At 46.4% G+C, this 25682-nt stretch overlaps 1 protein-coding gene across 1 annotated transcript in view; it reads left to right on the top strand.

Annotated features, from left to right (window-relative positions):
• LOC122387208 (SH2B adapter protein 1-like) overlaps positions 1-25682 on the top strand; it is a 367382-nt gene that overhangs the window by 20786 nt on the left and 320914 nt on the right. Inside the window, exon 2 of the mRNA XM_043377161.1 lies at positions 15073-15730. Within this exon, the coding sequence (XP_043233096.1) occupies positions 15161-15730 (570 nt within the window). The 5' untranslated portion in view covers positions 15073-15160. The remainder of the gene's footprint in view (positions 1-15072; positions 15731-25682) is intronic.

The raw sequence follows: 25682 nt of genomic DNA on the forward strand, positions 1-25682 counted from the left end.
GATTTTCCACACCAACTTTAAGTGGTGACACTTCTCATCTCATGCACTTTTGAGTAAAACAAAAAACAGCAAAATATGATTCAAGGCCAGAAGAAATCAGTATGGGTTCTTCATAGTCCACAAAGGCGGATAATTGGGGGAGGGGATGGGAATGCTCGAGCACCCCCTGAGCCAAAAAAAAAAAATGCACCCCTCACTGGCAGAAGCAACCCAAAATCTGCAAGTCTACACAAAAATATTTCACATTCTAAGTTAAGGAAAAATATCCAAAAAGCATGTCATTTTTAATCAGCAGTAAGCAATAACTGTATGAAGCATTTAAAGGGACTATCCCACCTTTAACATGGGGTTTGAGTTGAGATAGCCAAGTTTGCGGCGAGGTTCAGAAACCACTATCTATCTAGGTTGCAACCCCCGCGGCCTCTTGGTGTCGAAGAAATTCGTTCCCTTCATTTGAAAATGGGCCTTGTACAAGGCCCTATCTTCAACATGGAGCGACCGTTAGTGTGACGTCACCTCGTTTAGTCATTCTGATTTAAATGTGTTTGTTCGTTGAAAAATCGCTTAAAACTTGGTCTGAACTTTGTTGTGGTGCCTACAGAGTAAAAAGAATCAGCTTTATGACAGTAATGTGGCCTGGGGAAGGAGGTAATTTTGGGCTGTGACGTCACATATTTGAAAGTTTGTGTTTGGAATATGGGAAGCCTAAGATGTTTAATGAAAAATAAATGCCAGAACCGTGTTCCTGGTCATCTAATCTATAAAGTTGGGCACAATTTAACTGGTTTTAACAACATTTTAGAAGGTGGGATAGTCCCTTTAATGTAAGCATGCACCCACTAGATATCACAGTTACACAATATGCTTGATGAAAATGATTATTATTAATCAAGCCTTTATCATTGTCCAACTGCCCTGGTTTTTATTTGTAAAAGAATTATGCCTCAAGATGCTGGTTTTTTACCCGCTCTGGTGTCATCCCCAGCCTGAAAAACAGCAGTATTCGACGAGATTTGAGGAATAAGTTAGCAATTTTTTAACAAACCTCACATTCAGCAGGGCACAATTACCTTCTCAGTTCTCCATGTGCTTTGGCTCTACGATTTTTTTTTAATAAGAATTATGTATTGTTGGTTTGACTGCCACTTCACTTGACTTATGCACATGTGCATAAGTGGCCTGCGCCATAATCGTTGCAATAGCGCAGTGATGCCTAATTTGTTGTTCCCGCCATATGAAAGTTTTCCTTCATCAGGAAAAGACAATTTTCATGCATTTTGTATTTTGTATTTTTTTTTTGCGTAAAAGCTGGCAGTGGCTTCATTTTGACTTTATTTACTTGCCTTTTTGTGATATATTACATTTAAAAAGTGAATAATTTTTATTCAGAAGATATTGTTGTCTAAACATTGCAGAAACGTGCATGCTCGTCAATCTAGCAGTGGATCGATATTCGCGAATCTGCTGCTGGTAGACACAAGACCAGAGCCCTGTTCGGGTCCGCGCAAAATATTTTGCTGAGTATGAAGTCACACATGCGATGATGTCAGCCGTCTGGCTCCGCCGATGCTCCGCCCCCTCTCCGCCGGCCCGCAAAGCCGAGGGCCACGCGACACGCGGCGAACCGTGGCGCGGATGGACTGGTGTGTTTCGTTCAATTACTGAGTAAAATGCGTTCAAATGTGGTTAATAGCAATGTGCCACTGAAAAGAAAGATAATGATACCAAAATAACACCTTACTAACCACTTACAATAAGAAATATATGAGGGTAAACTTTAATCCGCGCCACTTTCGCCTCCTGCAGCTACTATTTTCTTCTTGCGCAAAACTGAAAGATTTTGCGCGAGCCTACGTCACACGTGTGACGTCATACGCCGAAGGGCGGAGCTTGGCACCCGAGAGACCCCAACTGCGCATGCGTGGTGCAAAATTTTGCAATAGGATGCGCTGCCTGAACAGCACTCTGCATTCACGGTTTCCGAATGTGCTGCTTTTGGCATGAAATAAAGTTAGCCTATTCTAAGCTCAGACTAATTTTAGCCCTTCTCACTCCAAATTCGGTCCAAATTTAGATCTAATATGCAAGGAAAACTTTTCACATCCACTCTCTGAGACAATGCATGGTCTTCAGGACGGTGCAAGCATGGTCTCCATCCTGCTGAAACCACTGCTGGTTTATAGTGTCGGCACAGCTGCGCTGCGGCGAGCGGAAGAACCACTGGAGGATCCTCGGCCACCTCTCTTGGTTTATCGTCACAGAATTTCCGCTATCGTCCTCAGGACCTCGAAGGACAGGAAGCTACGATATGCATGCCCTGTACCCACGCACATTCCACTTTTTTCTGGCGTTTTGCCGGTTGCGACGAAACTATGAATGAGTTCAGAGATAGGGCAAGATGATAGGGTCTTCTTTCTTAGGGCCGAAAATTGAGAGGTATTTACGCTTTGTTCCAATGACGAACCCTCTCTTCGAGTCGAAATTCGACCACTTCAGTTTTCGGCTTACCTACTGTACTGTTCATCATCAAAAAGAGGAAAGATCCTTCCTCGCTGCATGAATGCTGGGAGACGTCACCCCCTCGGCTCTTAAGTTGGGGGCAATCGCCCTCGCTCCCCCCCTGTTCCCGGGTCTATGAGCTGATTGGCAAGGCGATAAACGAGCTGATTGGCGTTTCCACCCGAGCTTGAGCATGATAGGGTCTGTTCCAGAGGTTGCTCAAACCTCCTCTAAGCTCTTATAGCCAGTGAAGGCTTTCAACACCATTAGCGTCGCCACGGGGGGGGGGGGGGGCAAGCGGGGCAGTTTGCCTCCCCCAACCTCCGACCGAGTACCCCCTGAGATGGATGCAGATCCGATGAGATTTTGGAGTTGGCAAAAAATGGGGGTAGTTTTCGAGAATGGCTGTAAATTCCACACCAACTTTGAAAACGTTTCTATACTCATGCCGAAAAATAAAACCGCCCGCACCGCACCGACGCTAACTGCTAACCGAAAACGACTAAAAGTCGCCCGCCAGCCGCCAAACGCAAACACCGCAAATAACCGCCCGGCCGCAGCAAGGTAATAATTTATCAACGACTGGCATACCGTTAGGTTGGTCATTTTCGCAAATCAAAAAGATATCTGCAAAAATCTCCTAGATGAAAGCGCCCGAGTAAAAAACGGATGGCACGTGCGTGTTCCTTGCCCCCAACTTCCTTCAGGTCAATCGTCATTTGGGTCACCTAACGCATTGACGACCGGCTGGGTGGAATGAACATTGCGCCAAGAAACGTAAGTATATTGTCAAAAAGAATCCCCAGAATGGTGGATCCCAAAAGTTTGAAACTACCACTTTGACCCACTGGACGACACCTTAAACAGTTGCCGACCGGATGACACCCATTGTTTGGTCACCCACGCCATAGTATGCATCATGGGTGCGCCGAAATGACCAAAAGTCCTAATTTCCGGTGTGCAGGGTCATTTTCAACGGCACGTGGCACGTGGTTCTGGACTTTTCCGGCCACTTTGCGACATACCCATGGGTAGTGCACCGAATGGTGGTTGATCCGCATGGAAGAAAATGGGGGGTCGTTTGGATCGTTTTCGAGCAATCTGCCGTGGAACGCATTTTTTCATTTTGCCCATTGGCTTAACACGGGAATTTTCAAAGTCACGTGGCACGTGCACCAGATGGTCCGCGGAGGGGAGACCCATACCAGAACGTAGATCACCTGGCCTACTAGAAATCCTGAAAAAAAATCAGATTTTTTTGGAACAGCCGTTTTCTCGAGCATCAAGTTGTACTGATCTCAGGCAGCTTTTGCCAAATTGTCAGGGAACTCAGATTTGTTTTTCAATAGAAAAACAATTCTAAAGAATAGTGTTTTAACTATTGACAACAAACCTTCGGTTATCATTTGGCCCCCCCCCCAAACAACCGATCCCATGGCCGTATGGGCCCTGGCCCGTATTCGATTGTCACGAGGCTCGAGAAACCCACGCCAGCCATTAACAGCTCCCATACCAGTCTTTGAGGGTCCTACACTGACCTCTGAGGGCCCTTCAGTGGCGGTCAAGCGTCCACATTGACCGCTGAGGACCCACATTGACCTCTGAGGGCCCTCCACTGGCCTTTGAGGGCCCCTAAACCGGCCTCAGGGGCCCAACCGGCGTCTGAGAGCCTCACACCGGCCTCTGGTGGCCTCATTTCTGTCTCTCGAGTCCCAAGACTAACTTTTAAGTGTCTCTGAGGGCCCCGCACTGGATTCTGAAGACCCGATGTCGGCCTCTAAGAGCCCGCATCGACCTCTGGGGGCCCATCTTGGCCTTTGAGGGACCTCCGCTGGTCTCTGGGGTCCAACAACGCCGGCCCATGCCGGCCTTTTAGGGCCCCACACTGACCTCTAAGGGCCCCATGCTGGCCTGTAAGGACCCACATTAGCCTCCGAGGGCCCCCGCACTGGCTTCTGAAGACCCGATGCCGGCCTCTAAGGGTCATCATCGGCTTCTGAGGGCCCATCTTGGCCTTTGAGGGCCTTCTGTTGGCCTCTTGGGTCCAACGCCGGCCCATGCCGGTCTTTCAGGGCCCTACACTGACCTCTGAGGGCCCGTGCTGGCCTGTAAGGACCCACCTTAGCCTCTGAGGGCCCCGCACGGGCTTCTGAAGACCTGATGCCGGCCTCTAAGGGCCCGCATCGGCCTCTGAGGGCCCATCTTGGCCTTTGAGGGCCCTCTACTGGCCTATGGGGTCCAACGTCGGCCCATGTCGGTCTTTTATGGCCCCACGCTAACCTCTGAGGGCTCCATGCTGGCCTGTAAAGACCCACATTAGCATCTGAGTGCCCAATTCGGTCTCTAATGGTCTCAGACTGCCCTTTGCAGGCCCTGTACTGGTCTCTGAGGGCCCTAATTTGGCCCCTAAGGACCCAAACCAGCCTCTATAGGTCCCACACCGGCCTCTGATGGTCCCATTTCTGTCTTTGGGACCCAAACTGACCCTTATGTGCCTCTGAGGGCCCCGTACTGGCTTCTGAAGGATCGATGCCGGCTTCTGAGGACCCATAACGATCTTTAAGTGCGTCATACCGACACCTGAGGCCCCACACTAGCCTCTGAGGGGCCCCAAACTGGCCTATGAGGTCTCTACACCGGCCACTGATGGCCCTATTATGTTCTCTGGGGGCTCAAGCCTTACCTTTGGGCGTCACGCACTTGCCTCTGAAGGCCCACATCAGCCTCTGGGGCCCTACCTGGGGCCTTTGAGGCCCTTCGCTGACCCTTGGATCCAACGCCGGCCTCTGGGGGTCTGACACCGTACTCTAAGGGCCCCATTGCAGCCTCTAGGCGATAGGCATCGCCGAAGCGCTATCGATGGGCCCATAAGTGTAGGAACCATGGGTGCAGTGGGCGCAGTTGCACCAACAATAATTCTGCAGTGCAGTGGGTGCAGACAATGTATTCTGCATCCACAATAATCTGGAACGAAGCCCCCTTTTCTCAGCAACACTACTTTCCATGCAGCATGACATTTGCAGCGCAAAGCCTTTGGAACGCACATGGGATCGTTTTAGGCAAGATAAAAATATCTCCGTTATTAACTTCAATATCATGATATGCAGATATTCACCGTCCGGAGTCGGAGTCGGAGTTGGAGTCGGAGTCGGTGTCGATTTTTTAAGCCGGAGTCGGAGTCGGAGTCGGAGTCACCGTCCGCAGCCCTGGATCTAAGTATGCCAATTTTACGCACTGTGGTAAAAGGCAGATTCGAGAGGATCTAGCCTCTGATAGGTCGTCTGAAATCACCTTATCAATCACCTTATGTTCTGCCATTTCGATCGAAAAAGGCTTATGGGACTCAGAGGTGCTGTCACGGCCATAGTCTTGAAGCTGAAAAAATGCTTTAGGTTAACAGAAACAAGTGTAGAATTTAACGAGCTACAAAAAAGCCCACCGTCATTTTTAACATTTGCATTTGAACCATCTGAAGTAAACATTCTATTGGGTATTCAGTATGCTTACCTAGGCTAGTACCTACTACCACACAAATCCATTTTCCCCCAACCTACCCCAAGACGTAGGTAGGCACTATTTGATGGGCAACTTATACTGGCGTCCACAACGTCCATAACGCAAAGCATGTGAACTTTTTTGGAAAGAAAAGTAACCGGGATAAAAGGATGCATGATTTGTTCGTGATAGGCACAACAAAAAGGCCCCACTGCTGGGAGGCCCCCTTGGTGTGAGGCCCCCCGGAAGCTCAGCCCCCCCCCCCTGGACAAAATCCGTGGCGCCGCGCCTGCATGATACATTTGAACCAGGCTTGTTTTATTATGTCGGACCATCGCTAACATAAAGTTTGAAGCATGCAAATTAAGACTGGATAGACTATTTGAAGTTCTCTTTGCAAGATTATGAGCTGAGATGCTACGCGCATTCTGGCGTCCTAGCCGAGAGATTCATGCCGCCCACCCCCGGGGGTCCTAAATCAATGAAATGATGCATTCAGTGAATGCCCTCTTCAATAAGTTTTATTTTCGTCGCACAAGGTCGAAAATTCAACTACAAATTGCATTCGAACATAAAAATATTCGTCTTATTTCATGGAACATTATTGAGGCCCATACCTCCGGGTCATGGCCCATACCTCCCTGGCCATGGCCCATACCTCCCGGTGTATTTTGATTGATCGTAAAAGTATGTGATTTATTGAAAGTTATCTCGAGACAAAATAGTCGATCCAGATGCCTAATATCAGGCACACTTAGCAGGCGAAAGGCAGCTTCACGTACACAGAGTGAAAAAAAGACAGGTCTAGCCACTGCCCACTGGCAGAAAATTGCCTCTTCACAAAACCGGCACATACCTCCCACCCCGGGTCTCCTCTACCTGGGGCATTCCACGATAGATCGTACCAGGCCCGTCACCCTCAGGGCCTCATCTCTCGGATTTTAATGAAAATCGGTCCTAGGGGTAATCATAGGCCCCAAAGACGCCTCGCAAAATATCAGACTTCTCAGATCAAAACTTTTTGAGTTAAATTGCATTACATTTTTTAACTTCCGTTTGCAACGGTGAGTTTGATGGCCTGTAACTCAAAAATAGGTTAAACAACCAACAAATTGTAAACAACACTAAGCTTGCCATGAATCAAAAATTAATATTACTATTCAAAAATTCCAAAGGAAAATTTTCATTATTGAGCAAAAACTTCAATCTTTTTTCATTTGCCTCTAATGACTTTTGGGACCAAAATTTTTCACATTTTTATTTTTCAAAATAAACTTCATGTCTGACTTGCTGTTAGCACTGTTTTGAGAGACATGCTTAAACATATAATCAAGTAAAGTAACCGTACTCTCATAGCTAATAAAAATGATAAAACATCATACGTTAACAAAGTGCACACGATCCTGGATAAAGAAACAAATTATGAAAAACTTCCCAGCAACCCAACGGCGAAAATTGAAGCAAAAACCAAACAGATATTCAGACAGGCAAGTAAAGACAAGCTACCTGAGAAGCTCATTCAAAGACCTCACCCCTACGAACTCCAGAACGCCGGTGTTCTATGGTTTACCCAAAAACCACAAAGCCGGGGTTCTCTCAGACCCATCATCTCAACATGCGGCGGGCCCACAGAAAAAACGTCGTGGCTTCTGGACAGAATACTAAACCAGCTTTTGGAAAAGGTTCCAGCGCACCTAAAAAACACAGACGACTATCTCAAACGCTTAAACGACAAGTACCCGGGATAGCAACTGCCCGCAGGTGCCATAGTTTTTAGCATCGATGTTGTAAATTTATACGGAAGTATCCCTCTCGACGAAGGAGTTGCAGCGGTAGCGGAGATGGTCATGGAACATCAGCATGAAATAGACCTAGGCGGCCTGACACCTGATGACATCACACGTCTCAGCTGTCTCACTGCCTCGAGAGTCGAGAACAATATATTCCGGCTTGATAAGGAGTGCTGCAGACAGCGAGTAGGGATCGCAATGGGCAATAAAGTGGCACCAGCCGTAGCAATACTGTTCATGCACAAGTTTGAACAGAGTTTCCTGGAGAGTGCAGCGCTTAAGCCAGAGTTTTACGCGAGATACATCGACGACTCCATCGGAGTCTGGACTCACGGTCATGAAGAACTGCAGAAATTCATCGACTACATCAACTCCGTCCACCCTACAATCAAGTTCACTCTTGAAGACAGTAGCAGTTCAGGAAAAGTGGCGTTCCTCGACACGCTCATCACAGTGACCTCGAACTGCAAGTACCAAACTGAGCTGTATATCAAGCCAAATCATTCCGGGATTATCATTCATCAAACATCAGCGCACCCGACGAGAACAAAGCATGCCGTTATACGAGCTGAGTTTCGCCGAGCCATCAGACTGTCGTCTGGCGCAGATGCTCGAGCTCGCTCCTGACAGAAGATCCAGCAGCTGTTTGAAGAAAACGGCTACAGAAAACAGCTGATACGGAGGCTGCAGCGAGAAGCCACCCAGTCACATCAGCATCCCGACAAGAACCAGCAGCCCAAACAAGCCCGACGCACAAAACACGTAGAGTCTTAGACGGGCATCTAACTCTTCCATATGTCGATAAGGGACTGTGCGCCAAAGTTAACTCTATCGTTCGAAAGTGCGACCTCAATTTGAGAGTGGCTTGGCAAAACACACGCACTTTAACCCTCTAGTGCCCCCGGTATCATATCTGTTAGTCAATTTGCAGAAAATTCGCCTGCTAATCATAGAGGTGAAAATTGTTGAAAACCCTGCTGTATCAGAAGTGGTACGTCTTGGCAACCATCTGGTGGCAAAATTTTTAAGTAATGATTTCTCAGTTTCCCACCAGGTGATTTTGAAGAGGGTCAGTTTGTCCTTTGCCGAAAATCAATTTGAGATGCAAGTGTAAATTTAAGCATTTAGAAAGCAAAAAATTAGTTATTTGGAAAGAAACTTGGTATAGGTACTGTGAGACAAATGTTCAACATATATCATAGTATGTTGCAAAACATCGCAACTTTTTCAGGGTCAAAGATATGGACCCCTATTTTTGGGGATACTAGATATGATACAGTGGGCATAGCACTCCAATATTTTCTATGAAATTTTCGCCGCTGCAACATACGGTGTGCCAATACCATAGTTTTCTCAGGTGATAAGCATTGCAATGGCCAGTGAGTCATTGCAAATAACGATGGTACAAGATGCATAAATTTGTGAAGTTCGCACCTCTTGCGCCAGATAACTCTATTTCGTTCCAGACTTAAAATGTCATAACGATATTGGTACGCTTATGCCGCCTCTCATCCTTGTCAACCTTCCAACATCTAGCTTTCTATGAGTGGCCTTACATGCCTCATACATCTCGACTTTTCTAACGCTCATAGGAATATGGTTTTGCAACTGTTTGACGTTGACAATAGTGAACTTTTTGAACTGCAGGACACTAGCAGACCATGATCTTCTAAAACCATGTTAGGAATGACATGCTATCGATGACAAGCTTGTTGATTTCAAGGAACGATCATCCGTGCGAGCATTTATACTCGTGAAACCAGAAATTGAGACTCGATGTTAGGGACAGGAGGATTCAGCGGTCTCTTGCACAATTTCGATATTCCAACAGGGGTTCTGGACGGGCATACATAATTATGTCTTGTGGGTCTATGTGTTAGCTGGGCATGGCTGAAGACTTGCATTAGCAGCCAGCCAGCATTTTTCATTCATATTGGAGAACGACTCACAATTTGTTTGCGATTCAAATCTCCTCCGTTCATCCCAGTATTAAGAGATTGAATGTGGAGTGGAAAACTATATCGTCATCTTCAGAGGAAGCTGACTAAACAGGCTCGCCATGAAGACAGACTCCGGACCGAAGGGCGTGGTTCCTTTGATTTCCTATCTAAGAAGTATGCAACCATGCACTGCTGCCAGGTTCCAGCAGGTGCCTGACACCTGGCAAGCATTTTCACTGCCAGGTATGTCATTTGTTGTCATATATTGACATATACCGCCAACTGTGGTAGCTGAGTGCCACTGAACAAAAAGGACTTGCATATAGGTACTAGAACATGGATACTACTTTTGTACTGACCATAAGAATAAAAGTTAAAGTGCGGCATTGCGTAATGCGTATGCTCACCTTCATATGAGGTCAATGAATATTGTGCAAATTCCTGCCGATCGGTGCACAGTTACCTGTACCTGTGTTGTCTAACACGTACAACGGTTATTGCACTGGTCAGTGCGCGGCTGTTATACTGACGCTGATGACATCAGGACCGCACGACCAGTCAAAGTATGTAGGTACTAACTGACGATTCACAGGCTGAGAGATTCAGTCACCCGAGATTGTCCGGCTATCATGAAGATAAACCAACATCGTCTTTGGCATTGATCCCGGTCCGTCGGCAGGCTGTCCAGCATTTTGCATCAGAACTGCTTCACTTCAACCACTTACCGCGAGCCAACTGTGATGTCTTCATTTCTATATCAAGTATGCATAACACATCTACGTTTGAGAAGCACGGCCCACATGTCTGAATTATGAAAAAATTGCACAAGTGCAACGCGCTGTATCGTGGAAATTGAAGGAATAGAAGGCACTCGTAAAAAGATGCCTATGATTAGCGTTGTTCCCTAAGCACCGACTGAAAGGACATTTTGATACAAGAATGATGCCAATGAAATATTAAGAAAATGTTCTGATAAAAAGTGCACAGTAAAGGATGTCTTGTTGTCATTTCACACATTTTAACTGCCACTTTTATCACTGAAATTTTCAATAATATATATTTTCTTATCTATGTCTTCACTTCCTTCTGTGTGGTCTGATACCACTAAAAATTACCAAGTGGAATGCCCAATGTATCATATTTGATACAAAATTTATTTCCGAAATTTGAACTGCGAAAAAATATTTGACTCCAGATTTCGAACAAGGGACCCAAAATGAATCATATGTCACAAGGTGCTAATTTTAGGAACCGTGGAACTATGTGTGGGCATTAGAGGGTTAAAGAGTCACCTAACTCGCTCTGCCTTCTCGCAGCCGGGGTGTCCGGCGGGTACACGAGTCTGTATGCGTGCGAATCAGGACTAAAGGGGAGGTGCTTAACCTCGGGAGTCGTGTACATGGTAACGTGTGTCATATGTCAGGGCAGGGGACAAGCACAAGACATAACGTACATTGTATTGAAATGGGATAAACAATGGGAACTACTTTGAATTATATTCTTTTGAATATTCAATACTACTTGTCCTAAGCTCTTATCAATAACGTACATTGGTGAAACAAAACGGCCCATCAGGCTGAGATTCAATGAACATGTCCTAAGCGCTAGGAACAAAACTCCGGATACTCCAATTGGGGACCACTTTATAGCCACTCATCATGACTACGAAGTTCAACGGAGAGAAATACCATTAACTGTACAAATTCTGCAGAAGACGGGTGACCACCCACACCGAAAAATATGCGAATCCCTCCTCATTCGAAAGTATAGACCGCTACTGAACCGAAATCTATCATCCTGGTACATAATGTGAGACCGGCAGTGTGTGATAGTGTGATTGCGTTTGTGAGAAAGGTATAGAGCGCAGTGAATAGTGATGGTGGGAGAGGTAAAAAATGTGATAAAATGTGTAACTATGTATATGTAACATCCTGAATGTTTAGGCCAACACAATGACCGCCTTTACACTAGCTTATCACCTGTTGTATTGTACTCACTATATTCATATTATCTCTGTGTAGGGTCACTTAAGTGTGTCCCACATCATAGTCACGTGTAACCATAGGATGAGGAAAACTGACGAAAATGTTGTTTCTTTGGCATTCTCTTTTTACACTTTTGACTTTGCTTTTGTATATGTATATGTGATCATGGCCCGTGGCCGAAACTTCATACTAGATGCCGGCAGCGCTCGTGCGCTGCCTTGGGCCAGAATTGGAGGATCCATAGCCCAATGACTTCATTAATAGCGGCTGCGCCATGCCATCTTTCTGTTTCTAATAGCGTGTGTCTAGTTCTATCAGTGTACCGACTTTTGTGTCGCTAGATCGACGTATCCCGGGATCAGAGGATCCCTCGTCAAAACCGTTATCCGCCCCCCGCACGCGCAGCTTGCACCCCTCGGATATTATCTCGCCGGAATGTCGAGATCAAATGTATTTTTCTTATGACCTGCAAGTTTTGAACCAGTTAGAGCTGCCGTTTACCCTGCAGGCGTGGCAACGTACGAAGGGGTGCAATCGGCTTGCACGTGCATAGCTCATGCACCACAGAGTTTAGCTCAACCAAATGTGCATTATTTTGGAGGCCTTGCCTGGGACTACCATTGAACCGATTTTGAGGTTGATAGCTTAAAATTTCTTTGAGCCAGAGGACCTCACGTCAAAACAGTTTTCCGACCCCAGCACGTGCAGCCTGCACCCCTCGCAGACGGTGACCCCCCTGGAAACTGGTTCAAGGTGTTACCGATGTGTCCCGCCAGTATGGCTTTGCCCGTGACCTCGGGTTGACCTGTAGCCTTGACAAAAAATTTCGTGTCACCGAAACTTTGAAGCGGAATAGCATGTGCCACGAAGCACCGAGCGAACCGACGCCAGCACCAAAAGTTTACCTCGCCGGAGACGAATCAAACGGTCCCACTTTCGTCCCGATCGGTCCACCCATTTTGACTCCAGGTCCAAAAAAGCTTGGACAAACTCACATACTCACTGACAAACAGGTTCAGCCGAACTTTTTTTCAGCTACCCACCAATGGGAATTTCCGGATGCAAAAGCATGCTATCGCATGCTTTTGATCCTCCAATTCTGGATAAAAAATAAACGAATTAAGATGAAAGTTTCATTATCATTGTAAGGTCATTAAAGTAAAAAAAAAAAAAATAAAATAAAAAACGAACAATTGGCATTTGAATAATCCGTCTTAGAGTTACAGCCCGCCAAACTTAGCGCTGCAAAACAAGATCCAAAAAATGTTATACAGCATAACTCAAAAAATACTTTTCTGATAAGCTTGAAATTATTACAGGTGGATTCAGAGCCCCTGATTACCCCTGAGACCAATTCTCGTCAAATCCGAGAGATGAGGGTGTCAAATTGGGAAAAAAGTGGTACGATCTATCGTGGAATGCCCCACCTATCAAACACCAGCGATGCCATGCACCACACGGTATCTCGTAATATGACGTCTGCTTCAGATTGAAAAGAGGCCAGGGCCAAGACCATGAAAGCATTCCAATAAGACCAATGCAGAGCAATGCATTATGCATATGACATGATACCAACACGAAAGTAACACAGAATAAGGAACATTGACCTCACTACATAAAAAGTTTAAATGTCAGCCATAGCTACGAGTACCTAACCGATTGACGGAGGTCATTATAAACACTCTAAAACACTGAAATGTAAGTAACTTTGATACAGGGAACATAAAAATGGCATCCGTGACCCCTTTTAAGGCCCTTAGGTCATTTCAGGTCACGAATGGTATCCGAGTTTTTCGCGAATAACATTTGATAGATGCATTCTAAGGCGATGAAAACACCTTAGTTGTGATTGGCTCGACTGTACCGACCGACTGATGTGCAACTTAACCCTTACCGGTCAGGTCATGACCTTGACCTGGGGTCAAGTTTTCAAGTTGACCTTTCAGGGTCAAATGATTGTTTATTGGATGCCTCTTGACGAGAGGAACACGATGCCGGTAAAATAAAATTCGTGCAAGGTTTGAGTCAAAAGTTATTGCAGAAAATAAAATTCCGATTTTTTGTAATGTTTGCCGCCTGCAGGCAAAACCGCTAATGCTAGGTCAACTCTGAGAAAATTAGCAGAAAGAGCGTTAATATAGCTATCAAATGCGCTTTTCTGCAGCGCTGTAGCTCTATTAGTTTCCGAGCTGTGCGTCGATTTGTTGAAAATTGGCGATATTTGACCTGGCAATCGGCGAATATGGGCCTTCAATGACCTCTGGTGACTTGACCTTTGACGTGACCAAAAAAGTGACTGAAATAGTTTCTTCCTTAATTTTGACGCTCCTTCGAACACCGCCTTCCCCGTATCGCTACGTGGTCCAGGAGCTGAGTTAGAAGGAGGTGTTCACCCCCCCCCCCTCCCTCCAGCAGGGCGTGGAAATTCGGGATCACCAACGGGGCGCGGGTTAATTGAAGTGACATGATTGTAATGAGCCACTCCCTTTTTTCCATCGTTGGATGAACTGCAAAGAAACATTTTAGCGTGTAGTTTGAATTATGTGCGTGTAAACACAAAATTGTGCTTGCCGCGTTTTCCGCATCGGCCGATCCCATCTCAGCAGGCGACACCATGTTTTTTTTTTTTAACTTTTAGCAGGCTTCTAATGGCCATATTTTCTGTTTGAGTAACTAGAAATTCACTATACATACTCAGAAATGCCTGTTCTTTTGTATAGTGAAAGAAACATGCAAACCAGCTGGTTACTTATTTAGCTATTGGCGTGTAAACGCAAAATTATTTCTCATATAGCAATGGTAACCAGTAACCACATCTGACCTCATTTGACCTTTAAGATATTGTCCTAGGGTCATGAAATTCACACATAGCAGAGTTCCTTACGGCCTCCACCTACGCTCCGAATTTTGTCTTTCTAGCCTTAGTGGGAGCTGAAATATTTCGTCCCCTTCCACGGGGCTAGATGCAATCCACTGGTGGATTACTTTAAACTTGGTCAAGTTTAAAACCTTTCTGACAAACACTGCAGGCTGGACAAGATTGCAAACTTTTTTAGGCTCGGTCAGTTAACTTGACCTGGTGACCTGACCTGACATGACCTGGGGTCAAAAATTTCACACGTCCAAAATTGATGTACAGAAAGGTACTCAAAGCGGCTCGGCGCTATGCGCCGCGGTTTTTTATTCACACGCAAAAAACGCGACAGGGTGGTAACATATGCCCCGCCCCCCCCCCCCCACTGGGGCGAAGGTTAATCCCGCCGAACGGAGGGCGGATCGAGTTCTTGCTATTTACCTTGCTTAGAGCTGTTGCACAATCGCATACAATGTGCATACAGTTGACTGTTTCTCTCTGTCCACCAGGTCGTGAGAGCAGGGACGCCTTCTGTCGCGGTGACGTCATGTATACATTACTATGGTTTGAAAGTATCAAATCATAACGTGTTCAGCAATGGCAATGCCACGCGTCAAGGCCGATCTCTCCGAAGGCACCACCAGTGGCTGGGAGAGGCTGTGCGAGACGGAGGCGCGCGCGGCGGCGCTGCGCTGTGCAGAGGCGTTCCGGCGCTCCGCCACGGACCCGGCCGCCAGTGGACCGCTCTCACCCACCGACTTCTTGCACCGGTTCATCAACAGTTTTCAGCAGACGTTCGAGGATCAGATTCGCCAGTACAGCCACCTGAACGGGTACGCCACCAGCGTGGTGGCGACGGCGGCCGGCCTCGAGCCGCCGCGCCACGCTGGCCCGCCGGCCGGCCGCACTCTTCGGGAACGGTTGGGCTCTTTGAAGAGTACGCTGCGCCGGGGGCGCGCTGTGCTGCTAAGGCAGCGCTCTGACGAGTTGGATGTGTCGCCGAGCCGCCGGCGGCGCGGCCGGCTCGCCAAAATGGTGGTGGAGATCAAGCACGAGGGCACGGTGAACTACCTGACGGGCGACAACCTGGAGGCCTGGAGGCGCTGCCGTCTGGCTCTGGTGCGCACTGGCGCCGGACACCTGCTCGAGTTCTTCACGCCGCCAAAGGTGCGCCGAGCATGCTAGGCTTGCTCATCTCTTTGGCTAGCTATGGAGGTTACTAAACTAGGTGACTGTTACCGGCTGTTTGACGTCAAACAATAATGCAGCTTATGTTGCCATGATCTTTTCTGACAGGATCGGATTAGTGATCAGATCATGCTATCCCGATTTTTAGGACATTTCCATTAGGTACCAATTATGTCAAAAATGGATAAGACCAGGATTGACCGATCCGGATCGGCAGCTTTAATTTCAAATCAGTAGGTAGACATAAATTGCGTGGCTGTAGCGATTCACTTAACCCGCGCCCCAGTGGCGGTCTCAGCCAACTTCGCCCTAGTGGGGGGGGGGGGGGGGGCATATGTTACCACCCACCTCTAACTCAAAAACTAAGAGGGATAGAAAGACGCGGTAAAAAGCAGTCGATAGCTCTCAATGCGTACGTTTGAAAGTATTTCGGTCATTTTTCACCTTTGAGCAATATTGGGGTCACCAGAGGTCATCAAAGGTCAAAATTTGCCAATAGGGTTGGGACCTATCTGCATGCTCTGTATGTTTTGGTAAAATAAAAAAGCTCAGAATTTTTAATGATTTAATTTAAAATCACTTTGTTAAAAAAATGCCTAGTTAGTTCAGAAATTAATTATTTGTGGCTGAAAACAACTTGCTTCTGATTGGTCGGGCTAATCATGACGTCACATGTAGGTATATAACTGTCTGTATATTTGGCGCAGTTGAGACATACATTTTCTATGTATTTTCCTATGGTAAATCGGAGTGATTGGTCGTGTTTTCAGTGTCTCTTTATTTTGCGCTGGTATTGCGTGGCTAAGAAGTTTTATCAAGAATGGCATATACTAAAATGTTCCTTTAATAATGGAGCTTCAATATCTGTGAGTTTTATTGGCAAGCGAAAACTGATTTAGCTGTTAATTTATCTGGAAATTACTCATTTTTTAAGGTCAATATTCAAAATATTTTACCAGAACAAGTTGGCACTTTTCTTGATTTTTGCACTCAAATCGCGTGCGATTCAACTGTATTGGAACTTGCAAAGAAGCTTGGTGATTAATTAACTGTGTTGTTATGGCACTGTTTGCAAAGCATGGATAATGAAACTCTGCCAAAGACTTAGCTACATAGCAATGCCTCAAGTAATACGCAGGAGGAACAGAATTCAGAGTCCGATCGAGAAGAATCGGTGCAAATGCTACGAAGACCAGGCAGCTCTGATACAATAGCTAGTCGTCTCACTACTCTCACTCCATTAGACCAGCTGATTCCTGACAGCACCGACTCGGATGCAAAGATGGAGCTCATCTTCCAAGCCAGAAACCAGTTCTTTGATGGAAGATGTGATGCTGCCTCTGTCTCTGCTTTGTTGGCCACTTTGGACGGGGCGGAGCTCCGCTCCTTGCGTGAGCGGTTATTCGCCTGTCATCCTATGTATCCTATGTATCCTATGTACATGTTTGTATGTCCTATGTATGTTTGTTTTAAAAACGTTGCAGCGGCGCTGGGAACTGCAATCTTAGATCTGGGTATGTTTGGCATCTGCATTCTGCAACTCTTCATATACACATTAACCCTATTTCGGACGGGGAGACCTTTCAGGATTTTCTTGTACAATTGCCAAACGCCGCGAGACATTCAGCTCATATTTGGTGACTTTTCCTAAATGCTCATTGCGCACATCTCAGCAAAAAAAAAGCCGGGTCAGGTCAGGTCAGGTCAGGTAACCAGAGCGGGTTTGTTGACCCCACCTCAGAAAAGTTTGCAAACACGTCAGAGCTTGAGTTTTTCACGAAGTTATTTCCTCTCATCATGTCTTCAAAACAGTACCTGCAGTATGTGTCGTTTGTATATCTCAGAATTTTTGATCTGTGACCTGAGGTTAGGTCAGAGTCGTGACCTTTACATTGCAAGCCTATGGAAAAGTATTGAAATGCGACCTGCACCTCGAGTAAACGAGTCAAAACCACCCAATTCTTTAAGAATTATGACAAATTATCTTATCTGTTATGATCCAGGTGCCATTTACTGACAGGGACACCGGAGAGGGTTATCTGAGCCGAGATCATGTGAGGTGATATCTACCATACATCAATGCTCACAATACTTACAATATTGACAATGCTTTTGCTTACAACACTTACAATACTTACGATGAGACCAGCAAGCACTCTGCCGTTACAGTTCTAACTTCTGCTTCGAAAAACGACGTTACACACATTCGCTGCCAGCATAACATGTATTGTTTGACAGTAACAAAATACAATTGACATCTGAACCCCAAACGGACCGCCATCCACTCAAATTTTATAACCCTGACCGGTCAGGTCAGGGGGCGAATGGAGGTCATTTCCTGGGCATTACACTCAGCCCTTGCACAAAATATCTCACCTCACAGTGATCATTACAACAATAGCACCGACTTGATAGTGGATTTCAAAGTACTTGCATCAGCTCTTCCTGCTATTGCAGACGATCATCTCCTCAGGGTAATGTTGTTCGGGACATGAACGAAGATCGTTTTCGGAGTTTCATAAGTGCTACTGCAACAGCCTGGCACAAAACAGGACTTGTACGCTCTTCTCTGCACTTTGCCCTTCAGTATATCACAAAAGAATTGTTTAGAATCCATCTTACGCTTCTTTCACAGTCTCCCTTGCCACCGTAGGGCGTAGATAGATTGCTGTTGCTGGTAAGTTAAGGCACGGTAGATAGAAATTTCCTCGGTTCTCAACGCCTTAAGTTATTTTCATAAAAAAGAACAAATAAATGATCAATAAGATGACAGGAATGTAAACATTTTAATCGTAAAGTAGTCCAAATATTGGAATGAGCTTTTGCTTTTCAGCATCCTCCGATTCATCATCTTTATCATTTGAAAATTCGAGGTACATAAAATGTTTATCACGCGCTCATGTTAAGTGGGAATATAGTACACGGCAGACACATCAATTTTTGACACTGAACATTTCATCCGTAAATGTTTTAGCATAATTTAAAGTTAAAAACAGCGTGAATGGCAGAGTGAAGCAAACAACATCTTTCACCCATTGATATAACATGTAATATGTGGTGCGCCAGATGCGCCATTATTTGTCAACCGCAGAAGGTGACATGTGACGTAACAGCATCAAGAGCATCTTTTTTCAAGAACTTTTCAAAACAAGTTTCCTATCTTTCTTCCCCCATTTCTCTCAGCTCATTGATTTTATGAGGCAATGGTATGCACCATAAATTCTGTGAAAATAGTTTGATCATTTTCATGCATTCTTAAAAAATCGAGTTCCCAACCCCATTGTCACTATATTTTTCAGAAAACATGCCGCTATCTCAGGAACTATGGTAGCTAGAAAAACGCATGGAACAGCAAACGATAGCTTTTGAGCTCTTCTTTTGGAAAGGTAATATCAATATTGACCTCAGGTCAACGGTTTAGCCTCCAGAGGGCAAAAACTCCAAAAATAGCTGTTTTTACGAAAAGTGTTTTTCGACAATAACTGTTGACTACAAAAAGCCACGGCATTTCTATTGCCAGAATCGTGTTCCCCTCGCCGAGACGCGTCGAATGAACTATAATTTGACCTTGAAAGGTCAACTTGAAAATTTGACCTCAGGTCAAGGTCATGACCTGACCGGAAAAGGTCATGTTGCATATCAGTCGATGCGTCTCAACAAGACAAACACAATGAGACCATCCCCAGCGTTCTATCTCTTTCCAATCGCGAGTTATTGGCAAAAAACTGTTTGTAGCCTCAAGTGACCTCAGATGACCTGTCTAGAGGCTATCAGCAAAAATGACACCTTGGTCATCACGAGTGGACTAAATCATTGTGATTCTGAAATATTTGGACTGTTCCCATGCGTACACACGGATCTAGAGGCATTTTCATTTTTCTCCATTGCCTTATAATGGTAAGGTCACGCCACTGACCTGACCTTAGGTCACGGATATGAAAAATCCGAGATATACAAATTGTAGGCGCCCATAACATCATGCAATCCACCAAGTTTGAAACCTCTCTGACAAACACTGCAGGCTGGACATGATTGCAAACTTTTTTTTAGGCTTGGTCAGTTAACTTGACCTGGTGACCTGACCTGACATGACCTGGGGTCAAAAATTTCACACATTGTCCAAAATTGATGTACAAAAAGCTACCCCAAGCGGCGCGGCGCTACGCGCCGCGCTTTTTTATTTACACGCGAAAAACGCGACAGGGTGGTAACATATGCCCCCCCCCCCACTGGGTCGAAGGTTAAGGTCTATAGTCTGTTCCATTTAGAGGCGGATCCAGCCGATTCGTTTGGGGAGGGCAAAAGTTTCCGACCCATTTGGCGACCCCGACCCAGCGCCGCACCGGTGACCAAGCGACTTTATAGGGCCATACTACATCAGAGGCCTGTTTCACCAACGAATAAAACTTGTATTTACAAAGAAAAAGCTTGAGTTTACAAGAAATAATTACCAACATTTGAGATTTGGATTTCACGAAACCTTTGAACATGAATTTTGAGTTTAAAATTTGCAAACTTTTTTACAAGAAAAAGTTTGCTAGAAAACATGGGAATCGCAAACTTTCTGTTTCACGAAGACCAGAAACTTGAAAGAAAATATCGTAATTACAAACCTGAAATTCCAGTGGTCCTGACGCTCGGAATTTTGATACTTTTTGTGCAATAATGCAAAACAGTCATATATTTAGAACAACTATGCTTTGTTGAGTCGTTTCTTGTCCAATTTTTACTTAGCACACACCCTAAGAAGCAAAATAATCGGTATTAAAATATCGTCATGTTTTGTCATTCGCGCGCCATAATTGCATTCAACATTCTTCTGCTGTCAAATGTTTTGCGTGCTATTTTCTTTCAATAATAGAACAATGTGAACTATCATTTAAATCTTTTTTCAACAGCATCATTATTTATAATTTAATTAGGCAGCTTTTGACATGAATACTAGACTATATTTGATACAAAGAAGCAATATCTTTAACATGCTATAGTTCTTGATTAAAAACAATTTTACTGTTTACAAGTTTATTTGCAAACATTTTCTTATCGGAGGTGCCACTGGCGATGAAGCTTAGTGAAATCTGTTTTTACGTAGTTGGTAAAAATACTTATGAATTGTAAACTACAAACACTTGTAAATACAAGTTTTTAGTGAAACAAGCCTCTGCATGCATTCAGTTCGGAGAGTCCCATTTATCAGCATACCAACCCAAATCATCAGTAGCGAGCGGTCAGCTCCTTCCTTCAGAATGACCTTCACGGAAAGTCCTGCTTTTTGTTCAGAGGCCTGTTTCACTAAAAACTTGCAATTGCAAGTATTTGAACTTTACAATTAGAGTTGCAAAATTTTCCTACCGCACTACTGGCACAGTGGCGTATCCAGGATCTTGAAAAGGGGAGGCCAAACCTGCTCAAGGGGCCCCACCCTTACCTTAGGGGCCCCAGTGCACAATGGTTGGAAACGGCCTCACGGATGGCCGGGAGTCAACGCGAAAAAATGTTTTGCCCATAACTTGTTAATGCGTAGACCGACTGCGATGAAACTTTGCATAGGTATACCAGTGTCTTTCGTGCATCATACAGTTACTCAGAAATGACGAGGTCACGTCACGTCACGCGTGTGTGACGTCATCATTGCAAGTATGTTATAAGTCGCCTATGTCTTTCATAATGTTATCGATATCGCGAGGCATTTTGAACATGTTTTGAATACTGCTGTAGCAAGAACGGTCGCGTTACTTTACATTGAATCGTATTTCGACGTAATTCGCGGAGTAAATCAACTTAAAGTTCATTCAGCCATTTATGTAGTGAATCACCGTATTATCATCACAGCAATCTCACCCCCATCCCCACTTCAACCCTCATTCACAGCCATCCATTGACCTAAATACATTTCCCATACAAATCCCGCGCAGTATCCCAGCGGGCTCCTTCACCGGACAGTAACAGACGTAAACTGTAACATTCTCCCCCGGTGAAATGACAATTTCACTCAATCCGTTCCGATAGAACACAGTGGCATGTGCTGACCGGCATCCTTGTAGGAGTCTCCTCAATCCTGAGGCCTAGCCGCACTCCAAACGATGCAGCCTCTGTACAGGCCGCGTTGATGTAGTGCCGTCTGCCCTTCGCAGGGTCGCGACTCGTGTCAGTCCATCTCTGCCTGGATGAAGCTCAACTATCCTTCCCATTGGCCAGAGTGATCGGGACTGATACGGATTTTCTCTGATGATTACCAGATCTCCGATAGCTGGATTGCTTCTTTCTTCTCGGGGAGGAATCCGCAGCTCTCGCAAATATTCTGTGTGCCACCTTTTCCATAAATGAGCGAGAACCTCACGACAATGTATCCAGCGCTTCCTGAGCACTCGGCTCTGGCTCTCAGGCTCAATCAAACCCGGGACATCGGGCTCGTCCAGTGCAGGGACTTGTAGAAAGTCCCTTGGAGACAGTGACCGAAGGTCATCAATGTCCTCACTCAACGCCGATAGCGGTCTTGCATTTATTGCACCTTCTATGCGGCACAGCAGAGTTTGCAGATCTTCAAATGAGAGCATACTCTTATGAAGCGTTCTGCGCAGAGCCTCTTTCGTTGTGCGCACGAGTCGCTCATAAAAACCTCCCCACCATGGAGCTCGGGGTGCGTTGAATTTCCAGGTTACTCCGGAATGAGCGAGGTGTGCTGCTGCAGGGTATATTGAGTGACGGGTAGGACGAACTTTGGTAGGCATTTCTAGTATATCTACTAGAAAACCTACTATATGTGGTCGGGACTAGCAAAAAGTTAGTTCAAACTAGAATATGGTAACGCTTATGGTCGGCAGTTGTGACGCGCACGTGACATTCATTTCTTAAATTTCTAAAATAACAGGTTTTAGGGGCCGATTAGTGGGCAGATACATTCTATTAGCTATTCATAATTGATTATGCAAACATTCAAGAATCTACATCATTCGATTCTAGCCGAAATCACGCGGCGCTCCCAGGATTCGAACTCACGACCCTCGGATCCGTAGCCCGATACGCTACCGACTGCGCTACCGAGGACCGCGCGCCGACGATCGGAGAGGCGGATCGCGGGTGCTGGCGTGCAGAGAAATCTTTACCCTGTACGCCGTAGAAGATCGGCTGGGTTTCGTGAAAAATGGTAGAGGAATTGTCGAAAGAAAATTCATCGATCTATCATTTGAGACTAAGAACCATTGATTCCTTCAAAGGTTGACCGAGATATCGCTCGCTGAAAACAGGCCATTTAACATGTAAACCCTATGGGCTGGTAGGAAATGTACGCCGTGGAGCAGCAGTGCTACCAACTAACTTCGGCGGGGGCCGTGCTGCTGCGCCCTTGAAGTTTGTTGCGTTGTCACTTGTCACCGTTTTCGGCATTCCTCTTCGTGCGGCGAATCGATCGAAAGCTTGTAAGAAGTCCCTTGTAGAGAGGCCTTTAACCAGCTCTATGTGAACGGCTCTCACTACCGCACACGTAAAAATGACAAAGTATGTCTTGACGATGTTGCCGCCGTCTTTGGCGAAGATAGGTCCTCCGAGGTCCACTCCGAGCTGTGAGAAGGGGGTTCCGCTAGACGCTCTCTCTCTTGGAAGGGGAGCTGTTTCTTGCGTGAACGGCTCTGCATGGAAAATACGGCACCTTGGGCATGCTCGTATAACCTTGCGAATCGTTTGTCGGCCTTTTGGTATCCAAAACCTGTCACGGATGGAGTACATCGTTTGCTGCACTCCCGCATGACATAGTTCCACGTGTCGCTCTTGGATCAGCAGCCGAACGTAGTGATCATCATTCGGCAGCAGGATCGGATGTTTTTCGTCTTCGTTCAACTTCGATTCTTGTAGTCGTCCCCTCGCCCGGAGGATTCCGTTCTCCAGATATGGGTTTAGCTCGTAGATGTGTGATGTCCGAGGTACGGCCTGATCTGCTATCAATACTTCCCGTTCTGGTCCGTATGCTGTTTTCTGTGTTTCCAGTATCCACAGTTCTTCTGCTCGGTTGAGCTCTTCTGCAGTCAGATCGCCCGTTGTCGACGGCTCCGTCTTCCGGGTATTGGCCAGGAATCGCAGCATCCAAGCTGTCACCCGGTGCAGCCGTTTACGCGAACTGTAGTTCTCTGCAGACATAAGTGATCCGACACCTGGTTCCTGGCTCGCGGAGGAACACATGGTGATCACGGGCCCACTTTTCCGCTCCTCCGCTCTGCACTCGCTGGGTTCGTAGGCACGCTGAGGAGGCCATTCTTCCCTTTCTTCTCGGAGCCAGCTGGGTCCCTCTTGCCAGAAAGGCTCGCCAAGCTTGTCTGCGGATGCTCCTCTGGACGGCAGATCGGCTGGGTTACACTCGCCTGGGCAATGCCTCCACTTTGCTGGTGGAAACATTTGCTGGACCTCAGTTACCCGGTTGCTGACAAACGCCCCCCAGCGGCCAGGATCACTTCGGATCCAGGCCAGCGCCACAGCAGAATCAGTCCATAGAAGGACGTCCTGAGGTTTGGAGGGCAGTGATTCAATCACGTAAGCCGTTAGTCTCGATCCAAGAACGGCGGCCATGAGCTCCAGGCGTGGGATAGCCATGGGCTTACTTGGCGAAAGCCGACTTTTGCTCATGATCAAGCGCGTTTCAGGGCTGGTCTTACCGCATGTCCGGAGATATACTGCTGCAGCATAAGCAGTCTTGCTAGCGTCGCAGAACGTGTGGATGGTGAACTTTTCCACGTTGTTCGAAACGTACGGTCTGGGAATGCGAAGTGCCTCGAGAGACCGAAGACCATTCAGCCACTCGAGCCAACTCCGCCTTGACGAGAGCGGCAGATCTTCATCCCAGGCTGTACCGAGGGTCCACAGCTCCTTCAGCAGCATCTTGCAACGCATGGTGAACGCTGAAATAAGACCCAGAGGGTCGTAGACACGAGCTGATAATCTCAACACGTTCCGTTTTGTAGGCCGTAGCTGCATCCCCAAATCATATAGATCTTTGCTCTGAAAGATGAGCTGATCCTCGTGCGGTACCCATCTCACTCCCAACACTTTTGTCGGCTCTCCGTCACTGGTCGTTAGAAGGATACCTGGCTCACTTGCTCGTTTTGCCGTGTCCGAGCTTCCTGCCACATCGATGCTTCGGTTTGACCTCCATTTTGTTAGGTTCATCTTTGCCGTCGAAAATACTTCCTTTGCTTCTTGGGCGAAGACCTTTGCTTCTGATTCGGTTGCCATGCTGGTCAGCAGGTCATCGCAGTAGACGTCACGTTTTAGTCGATCAGCCGTGTCCCTCAGTTCATCGGGCTGTCCTTCAAGATGTCGTCTTATGACAGCCTGTAGGAGGAATGGAGATGATGCTACACCGAACACCACCCGCGTCATCCTATAGGTGGTCACTTCCCCGTCCGGCGTTCGCCAGAGAAATCTGGTGAGATCACGATCTTGATGATGGAGTGCCAGCTGAAGGAACGCCTTCTCAATATCTGCTGACACCGCCACCATGTTCAGTCTGAAGCGAATGAGGATGCCGGTGAGGTCTGCTATCATGTTGGGTCCCGGCAAAAGCATGTCGTTTAAAGACCTAGGACTTCCTGCTGATGCATCGAAAACGATGCGGATCTTGTCACCTTTGTATACAGCATGGTGCGAGAGATAGTGCACCGGTCCGTCGGGAACCACCGGGGCGGGTTCAGCAAAACCCATCTCTATGTACTGTCGAATGGCTTGATCATACTCCTGCCGCCTGCCAGAGCGGTCGAGAGATGTCTCACATCGTTCCAGTCGTCGGTGTGCGACGTCCTTGTTTGTAGGGAGCTCATCGAAATCCGTTTTAGCGGGCCAGCGAACTTGGTATCGTCCATCTGCGTCCCGTGTGCATGTTCGTTCGAAATGTTCGACGGCCTTGTTTTTGTCGGCTTGCGTCTCACTCACTTTCGATGGGAAT

This window comes from Amphibalanus amphitrite, unplaced genomic scaffold (genome assembly GCF_019059575.1).
Source record: "Amphibalanus amphitrite isolate SeventyFive unplaced genomic scaffold, NRLGWU_Aamphi_draft 000277F_arrow, whole genome shotgun sequence".
Taxonomy (NCBI): Eukaryota; Metazoa; Arthropoda; class Thecostraca; order Balanomorpha; family Balanidae; genus Amphibalanus; species Amphibalanus amphitrite.